This window comes from Astatotilapia calliptera, unplaced genomic scaffold (genome assembly GCF_900246225.1).
Source record: "Astatotilapia calliptera unplaced genomic scaffold, fAstCal1.2 U_scaffold_1, whole genome shotgun sequence".
NCBI lineage: Eukaryota > Metazoa > Chordata > Actinopteri > Cichliformes > Cichlidae > Astatotilapia > Astatotilapia calliptera.
In genome coordinates, this window is record NW_020535618.1 from 1,434,680 (window position 1) to 1,447,431 (window position 12,752).

At 40.5% G+C, this 12,752-nt stretch overlaps 1 protein-coding gene across 1 annotated transcript; it reads left to right on the top strand.

Moving 5' to 3' along the window:
• The first annotated feature begins 772 nt into the window (after positions 1-772).
• Positions 773-8,084, top strand: LOC113017223 (serine-rich adhesin for platelets-like). The gene is made up of 3 exons (XM_026160379.1): positions 773-890; positions 1,518-3,459; positions 5,794-8,084. The coding sequence occupies exons 2-3, from the start codon at positions 1,602-1,604 to the stop codon at positions 7,080-7,082; spliced, it is 3,147 nt and encodes a 1,048-aa protein (XP_026016164.1). The 5' UTR covers positions 773-890; positions 1,518-1,601; the 3' UTR covers positions 7,083-8,084.
• The last annotated feature ends 4,668 nt before the right edge of the window (positions 8,085-12,752 follow it).

The window sequence follows — 12,752 nt, forward strand, 5'->3', positions numbered from 1 at the left end:
TTTTCACATTCTGTCTCTCACAGTTGAAGTGTACCTCTGGTGCAAATTACTGATCATCATTTTAAGTGGGGGAACTTGCACAATCGGTGGCTGACTAAATACTTTTTTGCCCCACTGTACATATGTGTATCTTATCTTATCTTATCTTATCTTATCTTATCTTATCTTATCTTATCTTATCTTATCTTATCTTATATACAGAGGCCCAGACACCTTAAGACTAGATAACAAGACTAAGAACAGAAAATGCAAATACTGAGCATAGCAACATGACAACTATAAGAAACTATAAAAGCCTGAAACCCAAACCTGACCTTAATATCATCACAAAAACCTTAATGACAGTGATACAAAATACAAAACTATAACATAAGGGTAACAAACAAGAAAACTCCTAAACATTCCCAAAACTCAAAAACCTGGGTCACAGACCCAGGACCATGACAAGTACAGGCTTAGACTTCCTTTTTTTTGCCTTTAACACTGCATTACGTTTTCATGGCATAGATTACCCTCAAAATATTGGGTGGTTGACAGGAAAAAACAGACAAGGAAAACCTAGGGGATTACAAATTGAGGAGGAGGTCTTAACCATAGAATCAAATGGTGGAGTACATCTGAAGACAAATCCATGACAGAAGAAAAATGGGATAAGGGGAGTGTGATAATGTTTTTCTTTTTTTTCTCAGCCCCTGCGTTCTCCTCTCTACTTCCTCGCTCCCTCCTCTTGTAATTTATTCATTGGTGCCTCCTCTGGTAGAGCATTGAGGAGAAAGAAGCGGGGAACCAGATGAAGACTTTTTCTCCACTTTGGGAGTCTGCAGCGGTGGACTGTCGAACATTTACCATGCCTTTGTCAACCAACAGTGATGTATGTGGATCCTAAACAGGTATGAAGGAAATATATTACAAGCCTGCAGTAATATTCCAGTGACAGCTTTCTGTAATACCCGTGAGTGACTTTAAAATGCTTAAATTATTGCTTGCTCTTTTAATTATATTTCTATTTATATCAAGACTTGCCTGATATTTTTGTAATACATTAGTAGTTCTATTTATAACCAGGCTGTAAAATGTCAACTTAAGTGTAATTGTAATGTTATAAATATGTGACTCCTTTCAGTTTTGTCTCAGTTAGTTTCATTATATGTACAGAACTTTTTTTGAAACAGCAGGTCGCTTGTATTTCCTTTTTAAAATCTAGTCATGACTATGGATGCCTGTATCAAGCACAGTAGGGAAAATGCAAACGTGAGTGAAACTGGGTCTCGTGAGAATTCATGTGTTTGGCAGAAAATAGCTGCCAGACAGGGCTGAACTACCAATCTTAAGTCTTTACTCCTATGTGTGAGGGGGCATTTTTTCTTGTTGTGTGTCACTTTTTCATAACATTATGTCAATAACTTTTGAATACTTTTGCCTAGTGAGACCGCTATCTTTCAATCAAACATGCATCATCTATAGCCTCTGCTTGGCTTATTGTTTTTAATCATCTCTTTATCCATCTGTCTCATCAGGTTCTCAGTATCAACTGAAAAATATCATAGAAATTGGTCCTTTTTTCTACTGGATACACAGTAACCATCATCATCATTATTATCATGGAAACCTCAAAAAATATTTTAAAACGACAGAGAGATATCATCCAATCAGAAGGTCCAGTTACAAGGGAGGATGGGCTTGAAGACAATCTCTGCAACATAGATGCTAATACAAAACTTGAACTGGAACCTAACTTTAACCTTAACCTCAATATTACCTCACCAAGCAATCCCCGCGCATTCATCGAGTCCTCAAAGCTGCATGGGGGACAGAAAAAGGATAATGTGACCAAAGGAGGTGAAAAACCTGGGGTGAAAGTAGCAGCAAGTATGTCAGCAAGCATCCTTACACCCACTGTGACATCACCAGGAGAGAGAGATGACCCATCACGGCAAAAAAGCAAAATCCCAGCTTTGTCTCGTTCACCAACAGCTAAGCCAACGGCTAGATGCAGAGATGAGCAGCTGCTGAAATCAGCAAATATCAAACATGCCCCAGGACTTAGCACCAAGATGCACACAAGTCTAAAACCACAGCAGATGGAGCAAACAACAATGGCTAGCATCCCCAAAAGTACTGAAAGAATAAAAATACAGAGCCTGAACACTACAAAATCTCTGACAGGTGGACTAACCACAAAGACTACAAATAAAATAACAGTCAGTCTAAGTATGCAGTCAAACCAAAAAGAGGATGGGGGGAAAGTGATCAAGACACCTTCGCCACAAACTTTACACCTACCTGCAAGCCCCCAAATTCCTAACCAGAAAGCAGAGGCAAAGGCTATCAGCTCAAAACTGGCAAATCAAATACCAATAGTGGAAGTCAACCAAAATCCAGCGAGCATAACCAGCAAGTCAAATCCAAAAACTGGGCATGACTCAAGAACTCATAGTTCTGAAACATCCTCTACAGCTACAAAATCACCAAGTCAGAGGGGAGAATCAGCACTTCCGAGTAACAAGAGCACCCTATTGACGTCTGTAAGTCCCAAGCCATCCACACAGAGAACAGCCACCGGACCTATAAACAGTAATACAACGACACCAAAGGAGAACCTTGAGAGTAAAGATTCAAGTGCTGGTTTTGGATGCAAAACCAGTTCTAAATTCATTTCAAACTCTAAGGGAACCACAGTGTCCAAGGACAGTCTGGTTTCTAAAACTGGCACTGATTCCAAAGCCAGTCACAATTCTAAAGCACAGATTGGGTCAAGAAACAGTTTAGATTCCAAAAGTGGTTCGGCTTCCAAAACAAGTTCAGACTCTAGGGATAGTTTAGATCTTAAAAATGACTTCACTTCCAAAGCCACTCCCAACTTTAAGTCAGGGATGAGCTCCAGAGATAGCATTGACTCTAGAAATATGTCAGATATTAAACCAAACAAAACTACTCAAGAGTCTAAGACAGCTGGGGCCTCTAGAACCAGCATAAGGTCAAAAGATGACCAAGATCCCAAATCTCTGCCAAATTCAAAAATCAATCTTCAAACTAGCCCAACTGCTAAATGTGGGACTGCTTCTAGTTCTGATGCCTCTTCCAATTATAAAGCTGAGCCAACACGGTCAACTTCTATGTCTACTTTAACAAACTCTAGCTCTAAAATAGACCTTGTCAGATCTGTTTCACCATCATCCATTAGAACCAGTCTGTCTGGGTCCAAAGATGACAACCTCAAGACTTCAGCATCCAGTACCAAACAAGCTACGGACCCTAAAGCTGGATCAAACATTTCCAAGTCTGGACCAGTTCACTCTACTTCAAAACTAGCTTTGAGGGATTTGCCCTCTTCCTTGACACTGTCTCCAGAACCAGGCTCAGCAAGTAGGAGACCTGGATCTTGTGCTGGGAAAACTCTTGATTCAAATCCTGTTGGACCACACAGAGATGCCCAGATAAGCCCTGGCTCTGCTCCAGGTAACTACTACCACAATTTAATTTTATGTAGACATTTTGCAAAGCCGACATCTTATGATAATCAGTTTGTAATGTAAAAATCAGTTTGACAAAATAAGCTTCAGTCAGGGTTCAATGTGGTACAACCTCCACCTCCAATACTCTAGTGTGGTATTCTATAAAAACTTTCATGTCAGGTAGCTTTTAATACAGTAATCGAGATTTGGGTATTCATGATTGTAATAACAAAAATCCATTATTGTTTTTATTAAAACAAGTGGTACTAAGGAAAAACCTGACAAAAATCCAAAACAATGGACAATTAACCAAGCATCAAGCATCTTTTTTATGTAAAAAAAAAAAACCATATGTATGCATTGTAGAAGGTTTTTCATTGGGAAGTTTCTTTTGTTTTTAGTTATATTAGTTTATATTTGACAGCAATGTTTCATTTCAGTGTAATGATCAAAGCAAAAGAAAAAGAGAAGAAACAATTAACCCTTTAAGACCTACCATAGAACCAAGTCCGCCAGAGCTTTTATTATATTTTTACATGCTGTGGAGCCATTTTTTTGGAGCATTTCAAGTTGCTATACATCAATACAACCATGATAGCCCAAATTTTAATAATATGTCTGCATTAAGTGCATAGCAATTACATAAATTGCAAAAAAGCGCAATAAACTACAAAAAATTTGAAAATCGTTTTTCTTTTTTTTAACATATATTTCTAGTTAGAGAAATTTAAGGGGCTTATCCCTCAAAACTGTAAATACAAAAAAGCAGCACAAAATAGTTTCCCACCACAGAAAATTTATTTTGAGTGTCTTCATAGTTTCATTTTTGAAATACACCAATTTTTATATACTGCAGGAAAAATCCCAGAAATGACAAAGAAAGTCATAAAGTCAAACATAACTTTTAAAAACACCAGTATAGGCTCATGAGGCCCTGATGGTAAAAAGAAAACTACATTTCCGCGAAAATGATGTCACTTCTGGTCTCGGGCAGGTAATGGCGGACATGCGATGGTTCGCGCTGACGTCTATTCCAACGTAGGAAGTGTTACAAACAGCTGATCGGATCGGCAAAGCGTGTTTCTGGAATATTATGTTTTTGTTGCTGCAAGCGCTTTTTATGCAGTTTTTGCAAAGCTATATGTGGAAGGAAACCGTGACCTAGGACAAGCTGATGGCATAAGATGTAAGTACAACTCCTTAACCCTTTAAAGCCGGTGGGAGCGGACACGCTCCGTTTTGCGTAACTATTTTTAAATCCCGGTAGCACTGCAACCACGTAAGCTAGCGCAATAATTTTCCTTGCATATGAAACCGAAGGAGTTGTACTTACATCTTATGCCATCAGCTTGTCCTAGGTCACGGTTTCCTTCCACATATAGCTTTGCAAAAACTGCATAAAAAGCGCTTGCAGCAACAAAAACATAATATTCCAGAAACACGCTTTGCCGATCCGATCAGCTGTTTGTAACACTTCTTACGTCCATCAGCGTGAACTGTCGCATGACCGCATGACCTGCCCGAAACCGGAAGTGACGTCATTTTGCAGAAATGTAGTTTTTTTTTTACCATCGTGGCCTTATGAGCCTATACTTGTGTTTTTAAAAGTTATGTTTGACTTCATGACTTTCTGTGTCGTTTCTGGGATGCTTAGGACTCATATTGCACTGCTGGAAATATTTTATTTTGATGCATATGCTGTTATTTTGCAAATTTGCACTATAATATATTTTTTCGTTTTTCCTGCAGTATATGAAAATTAGTGTATCTCAAAAATAAAAGTATGAATACACTTAAAATAATTTCCTTTGGTGGGAAACTAGTTTGTGCAACTTTTTTGTATTCACAGTTTTGAGGGATAAGCCTCTTAAATTTCTCTAACTAGAAATATATGTTAAAAAATCAAAAACGATTTTCAATTTTTTTGTAGTTTATTGCACTTTTTTGCAATTTATGTAAGTACTATGCACTTAATGCAGACATATTATTAAAATTTGGGCTATAGTGGTTGTATTGATGTATAGCAACTTGAAATGCTCCCAAAAATGGCTCCACAGCATGTAAAAATATACTACAAGCTCTGGCGGACTTGGTTCTATGGGAGGTCTTAAAGGGTTAAAGGGTTAAGTCACATCCCAAAATTACAATTACAACAATAATGCTGAAAGGTCACAAAATCAGCACTGAGATGAATTTACTTTTAAATATCCAAGTGGTTATTGGAAAAATATATAAGAAAAAAATTGGGCATAATAATAATAATAATAATAATAATAATAATTTATGCTTTTTATGCAATTCATATATATATGAGCTAATATTTATTTCTTACTTTCAGGTGTTTCTGCGATTTCAGGCCCACTGGCTACTTCCAGCCCCAAAACCAGAACCACCACTCCCTTGACTACAATGGGAGGAACCATAAATGAACTTGCAGCGTGTGTAACTGTGGAAACAAATCCCAGCAGTGTATCTCACAATACCTCTCTGACTCGGGGTCTCACTTTTGACTCTATCACTAAGACACAAGCAAAAATGGGTGCTGACGTCAAAGAAAAGCATTTAAAAGTGCCTGAGAGAAAAGCAGCAGCTGTAGGAGGAACATCAGAATCCCAGGGGGCTGTGACTGACAATGCAGCACGGTCAACAGGAGGTGCTGCGAGAATACCAGAGGGTCTGCTGAGTAAAACTGGCCACCTGGGAGAGCCAAATGCCACAATTGCTGGTAGCAACACTTCTTCATCGAGGACAGAGAGTGTGGAGAGAAAAATCACAGAGAAAAAAAAACAAGAGAGGGGGAGACAGAGACTGGATCAGGGTAGTTCTTTTTATCCTGTTTCCACCATTACAGCAAACCACAAGAAGGTCAGAGATATGGCGACCATGACTGACCCAAGGGAGAGCCTTTATCCATTGGCAGGAGGGCAAAGAGAAGTTGCTGTCCAAGTGGAGGTGGAGGTTGTGGAACGGTCAGCATCCACCAGTCCCAGCTTCTACCAGGGAGGTATCACCTCCTCTCTCATTGGCTCACCTAGCTGTAAGTCAGGTAGTTTGATTTTGCCAACAGTTCTATCCCTTTGCTGCATCCCAGCTACTCAGAAACCTGTCCAGCATATCTGCAAGATTGACATTGAGTTGCGTAGCCAGTCATTACTTCCGTCAGCTGTGACAAACAAGGCAAACTCCCTGCCTGCCTGTTTGCGTACATACAGCTTTCAGAAAAGCCCTTCTCTCATGTCGGGGCAACAACTAGGACAAAACCAAGACAGAGATGTTAGCACTGATAGCATGTGGAAATATGGGGAGCAGGAGGAGACAAAGATGGTGCAGAAGGTGGTGGAAGAAAATGGGGATAAGAAGGAGACAGAAAAGCCACAGGACGTAGCATGGGATGAGCAAGGGATGACATGGGAGGTGTATGGCGCCTCTGTGGACTTGGAATCTCTGGGCACAGCAATCCAGTCCCACTTGGAGTCAAAGATTCAGGAGCAGGAAAAACACATCAGGAGTCTGAGGAAGTCCATCTGCTCTGACAGTAGCCTCAAAGGGTTAAAGATGAAGAAGCGGAAGAAGAGGACAGGAAGGATGCTGAGTTGCTGCAGGAAGGCATCCGCTGTGGCAGACTGAGAGCAGTCTAGAAACATCAAACCCCTCTGAGATATGACTCTAAAACAGAAATGCTCTTAAATGGAGAAGTCTGCAATGTATGCACAGCACATGTGTTTACTGCACTTTCCTATCACCCCATGTCATCTTACACCTTGTGCAACTATCACTCAGAATAACCCGATCAGATCTTCTGTTCTTCCCATCACAGTCATCTTCTTGTGCACCTCTGAATCACTTTGACAACAGCTACTGTATTTAGATTGTTCTACAGAAGTCCTACTCTGACCACTCTCCAAGGACAAATGTCGAAACTTCATCAGAGCTAGAAGAGCTCCAGAGATACACAAGGAGCTAACCTTGAAGCACCCAATGATTAAATGTATATCAAGTAAGGGTCTTGCTTTTTGTGAGTGTTAAAAATAGGGATCTTGTACCTGGAGCAAGACCAAAATGGAGAGTAAATGCACAGTTAATGGATACCTCAACTAAACGCGAATCTGTCATTCGATCATCATTTACAAAGCTGAAAGCTGACCAGCTTAGCATAATGATTAAAAACAGTAGGAAACTCCTGGAGGTGAAAGGTAACATTATATTAGCTACTAAAATCACTTGCATGTACACTAACATTGCTACATGTAATTCTTACTGCTGCTCACTCTCACATCGTACTTCTACCGTTTTGCTATGACTTTTACCACTCCCACTGCTACTTTTCCAACAATATCAGTACAGGTTTAAAAATTTATTACAGTTTCATTAAACAGCAGTAAGAGCAGGAGTCAGTGGTGCTCCATTTTGTGTGCTTCTTCCAGTGTTTCATATTCAAACAGCCAGTGGTTATTGATGTGGAGCAGAGAGGACAGCAGCTCTGCTGCTGCTGAATATTTCATCCACTTTCTTTTTGACAAAGCACTCAGGCAGCCGGGATCCCAGACTGCCTCGAGTGAGCCACTAAATTGTTTCCGGCAGATTGTTGTATCTTTTCCTTACTCCTTTCCGTTTTAAATAATCCGGGCTTCCCCCTTTCCTTTCCTTTCCTTTCCTTTCCTTTCCTTTCCTTTCCTTTCCTTTCCTTTCCTTTCCTTTCCTTTCCTTTCTGATTACATGCACTTTCTTTTCCCCTTGTTTCTCTTTTCTCATTTGCCTTCTATGGTTATAATTTTGGTTATGTCCTCTTTTTTTGCTTTCACGTCATCCTTTACCTTTCTTTTGCCGTTATTTTCTTTTTTCTTTTCTTTTCTGGATGTGCTTTCCTTTCCTCTCATTTTACCTTTTTATTTTATTTTATTTCTCTGTATTTGTGCTTTCTTGTTCTGTTTTTTATTTTCACTTTGCCTTCTGATCCTTTTCTACTTGTTTTTTGTTTTATTTATAATTTTACGTTCCTGCTTTCTTTTTCTTTTGTTACTTTCATTTCATTTCATTTCATTTCTTTTTATTTGTCTTTTTCTCTCTTTTCTTCTCTTCCTTGCCTTTCCTTCCTCTTTTTCCAGGTCGCTGCACTTTTGACAGTCCTTTTTTATTGCAGTAGCTGGTCTGTACTGATAGGGGGCGAAACAGCATGTGCTTGTTTAGTCTCCGTTATTAAAATAATATTTTGTTGTATTTCATGTTAATTCTCTTTTCCTTTTCTGTTCTGGCATCTCAGGGATGTTGTCCTTTTGGGAGCCAAATCTTTCTCATCCCTTTTTTCTTCTGTTACATTTCCATCCGCCTCTTTCATAACTCCTCCTCCTGCGATGGAGTAATGTTGTTGACAGAGCACTGGATTGCTTCTTTGAATTATTCAGAAACATTAAAGTCACCCTCATCTTAACAAGAGTGTCTCCACCATGATTTATTCAGCTGGTACGTAGGAAACACTGAGCAGACATGGTTTGTTAAAGTATCCTCAGAAATCTACAAAAATTTCAGGAATACAGACATAATATCATAAACATCGTGCTATTATGCTATTTATGATTTATTTCTAAATATTATATCGAGCAGTTACTAATAATATTAAATAACAGGTTTTGGTTCTGAAAGGTTAAAAAATTCATATTAATTATAAATCACCACTGTTTCACAGGTTTCTTAAGACCTCGTTTATATTTTTTTTAGTATTATTGAGAATAAAAATTATTATTATAAATAATATAATTATCTCACTACATTAGTCAAACCATTAAAAAATGTGGTGTTCATTAATCTTCTGAGCATTAATAATTATAGAATAGAATAGAATTCAACTTTATTGTCATTGCGTATGTCACAGGTACAGGGCAACAAAAGTTTGCATCCATCCAGAAGTGCTTTAGCCATGATATAGATATATTACAATATAAATATTAGCAATAATATAGATATGTGAGTATATTACAGAAATGGGTCTATTATGGTATGTAATATGTACACGGTATGAAGTATGTTATGAATATTCTATAAGTATGTACAGGCTGTAGTGAGTACAAGCTATGTACAGGATATGAACAGGATATAAATATGAAAAAAAAAAAACTATACAGAAATATGAGATATACAGCTATACAGAAATGGGAACTATGCAAGTTATAAACAGTTGTAGAATTAAAAATTATCGTATTCTACAGAATACGATAATTTACACAGAGCTATACAGTAGTGCAGTTAAGATAAGTGAGATATGTGGATAATTTCTACAGAGGCTATATAAAGTGCTAGTGGTTGTGAGTGGTGGTTCAGTCCATGTTATTATTGTGTGTCTGAGGGTACAGTTGTCCATTGTGTGTGTGTGTGTGTGTGTGTGTGTGTGTGTGTGTGTGTGTGTGTGTGTGTGTGTGTGTGTGTGTGTGTTAACGTGGGTCAACGTGGGTCAGATGTCAGGAGGCAGCGTTCAGGAGTCTGACAGCTGTGGGGAAGAAGCTGTTCCGGTACCTGGTCGTCTTAGCTCCTGTAGCGCCTCCCAGTGGGCAGGAGGGTGAAGAGTCCATGTGACTCTTCACCCTCCTGCCCTGCCCAGTCACCCTGATGGGTGACTGGGGTCTTTGATGATTTTCCCAGCCCTTTTCAGACACCGCTTCCTGTAGATGTCCTTTATGGCAGGAAGTGGTGCTCCGGCGATGCGCTGGGCAGTTTTCACGACCCTCTGCCACGCCTTCTTGTCCGAGGCAGAGCAGTTCCCGTACCAGACTGTTATACAGTTGGTCAGGATGCTCTCGATGGTGCAGTGATAGAAGTTCACCAGGATGTCTGAGGACAGTAGTGATGGGATTCTCTTTTTCGGGTGGCTGTAGCTCAGGTGGCAGAGCAGGTCAGCCACAAAACAAATTTCCCACGTGTGGGACTAATAAAGGTTATCTTATCTTATCTTATCTTATCTTATCTTATCTTAATCAGAAAGTCGGTGGTTCGATCCCAGGCTGCCTCCTGGTTGCATGCCAAATATCCTTGGGCAAGATACTAACCCCGTGTTTGCCTACTGGTGGTGGTCAGAGGGCCCGGTGGCGCCAGTGTCCGGCAGCCTCGCCTCTGTCAGTGCGCCCCAGGGCAGCTGTGGCTACAATGTAGCTTGCCATCACCAGTGTGTGAATGTGTGTGTGAATGGGTGAATGACTGAATGTAGTGTGAAGCACTTTGGGGTCCTTAGGGACTAGAAAAGCACTATACAAATGCAGGCCATTTACCATTTTTAGAGAGCCGGCTCTTTCGGATCCGAACCAGCTCTTCAGGTTGTTTTGTTGATTTAATTAATTTACTATTAAGAATAATATAAAATGATGCACAAAAGGAATTACTAATGTAAAAAAAAAGTGGTTTTATTTATATATGTTTATATATAAACATATATGGCCCCTAGAGACAAAGCACGTACAAATTCCAAAACACCTTTCTAGCGTTAACTGAACCTCTAAAACAGAGCTACCTAGATCAGTTAAATTACACAATTGAAAGCATATGTGTTTTGTTTGTGTATTTATACACAAGCACTCATATATATTCAAATTATTTTTTTTTTAAAAAAAATTCATTTACCTGTTACTACCACACACCAAATCTGGTCGTTGGTACTTGCTGGCTTGTGTAGCCACTAGGTAACAAAAGCTCAACACTGGAGCACTTCTGTTGTGTTTTGTACGTCCTTTGTCTGTAGGGGCCACCGTAAATATACTTTTATTTATGCACTCCACATAAAATGCAATAAATAAATCATAATACAAAAACCAACTATATACATTTAAACTTTTAACCATTTAAATTTTCAGCTTTTTCCTTTTAAACAAATTTAAAGTGAAACAACACAAAACACTGCAAAGCACAACACAATTAAATATAAATTAAAATATGAAAACAAAAAGATGCATATATTCTGTCATATGGACCTGCATGAATAAACTTTCTGAATCCTTTATCATATGCAACTGAAAATAGTTGTGGATGATTACTATACCTTTATAATGTGACGTTGTTGTCCCTGGCTCTCTTTCTCTGTCTCTCCCTCCCGCTCTGTTCCTGTGCTACTGCGAGTGTAACTACCCCCCCCCCCTCTTCCCAGCGCAAAACACAAGGCTCGCGTGCGGAGTGAAGTGAAAAAAAAAGTACAAGAGAGAGGGAGAGAGAAAGAAAAAAAACCCCACGGCTTGCGATAAGGAGTCGGCTCGCGTCGTTCACGTCCGGCTCTAAGAGCCATTTCGTTCGTGACCGAAACATCACTAGAGGACAGGTGGTTCTTCCTCAGAGTCCTCAAGAAGAAGAGGCGCTGGTGAGCCTTCTTGACCAGCTTGGAGCAGTTGGTCGTCCAGGTGAGATCCTCGGAGATGTGGACTCCCAGGAACTTGAAGCTGCTCACAGCCGTCCCCTTAATGTGGATGGGTGGATGTGGGCCAGCATTCCTCCTGTAGTCCACGATGAGCTCCTTGGTCTTCTCGGTGTTAAGCAGCAGGTTGTTACTGTCGCACCACTCAGCCAGACGATCCACCTCCTCCCTGTAGGCGGCCTCATCGTTGTCACTGATGAGGCCAATCACCGTGGTGTCATCTGCAAACTTAATGATGGTGTTGGAACCATCAGCAGGTCTGCAGTTGTGGGTGAAGAGGGAGTAGAGGAAAGGGCTCATCACACAGCCTTGTGGTACACCGGTGTTCATTGTGATTGTAGATGAGCAGCGGTTATCCAGCCGGACATGTTGGGGGCGGTTGGTCAGGAAGTCCAGTAACCATTTGCAGATGAGGGAACTGATGCCCAGGTCTGTCAGTTTCCTGATGAGTTGTGAGGGGTGGATTGTATTGAACGCTGAACTGAAGTCTATAAACAGCATTCTGGCGTAGGTGTTGTTGTTGTCCAGGTGTGAGAGGACAGAGTGCAGTGCGATGGAGACTGCATCCTCTGTGCTCCTGTTCTGGCGGTATGCGAATTGGTGGGGGTCCAGGGTGGGTGGGTGGGGGGGAGGGGCAGGATTTGAAGTGTGCTAGGACCAGCTGCTCTAAGCACTTAGTGATGATGGGGGTGAGTGCTACTGGGCGGTAGTCATTGAGGCAAGATGGGTTGGAGTTTTTGGGTATCGGGACGATGGAGGTGGATTTGAAGCAGGCCGGTACCACAGCGTGGGCCAAGGACAGATTGAATATGTCTGTGAGCACTCCTGCAAGCTCCCCAGAACATCCTGCTCAGCACCGCTCCTACATTGGTGGGGGAGAGAGTCAGAGTTTGGTGGTCTGGCGTCATGTC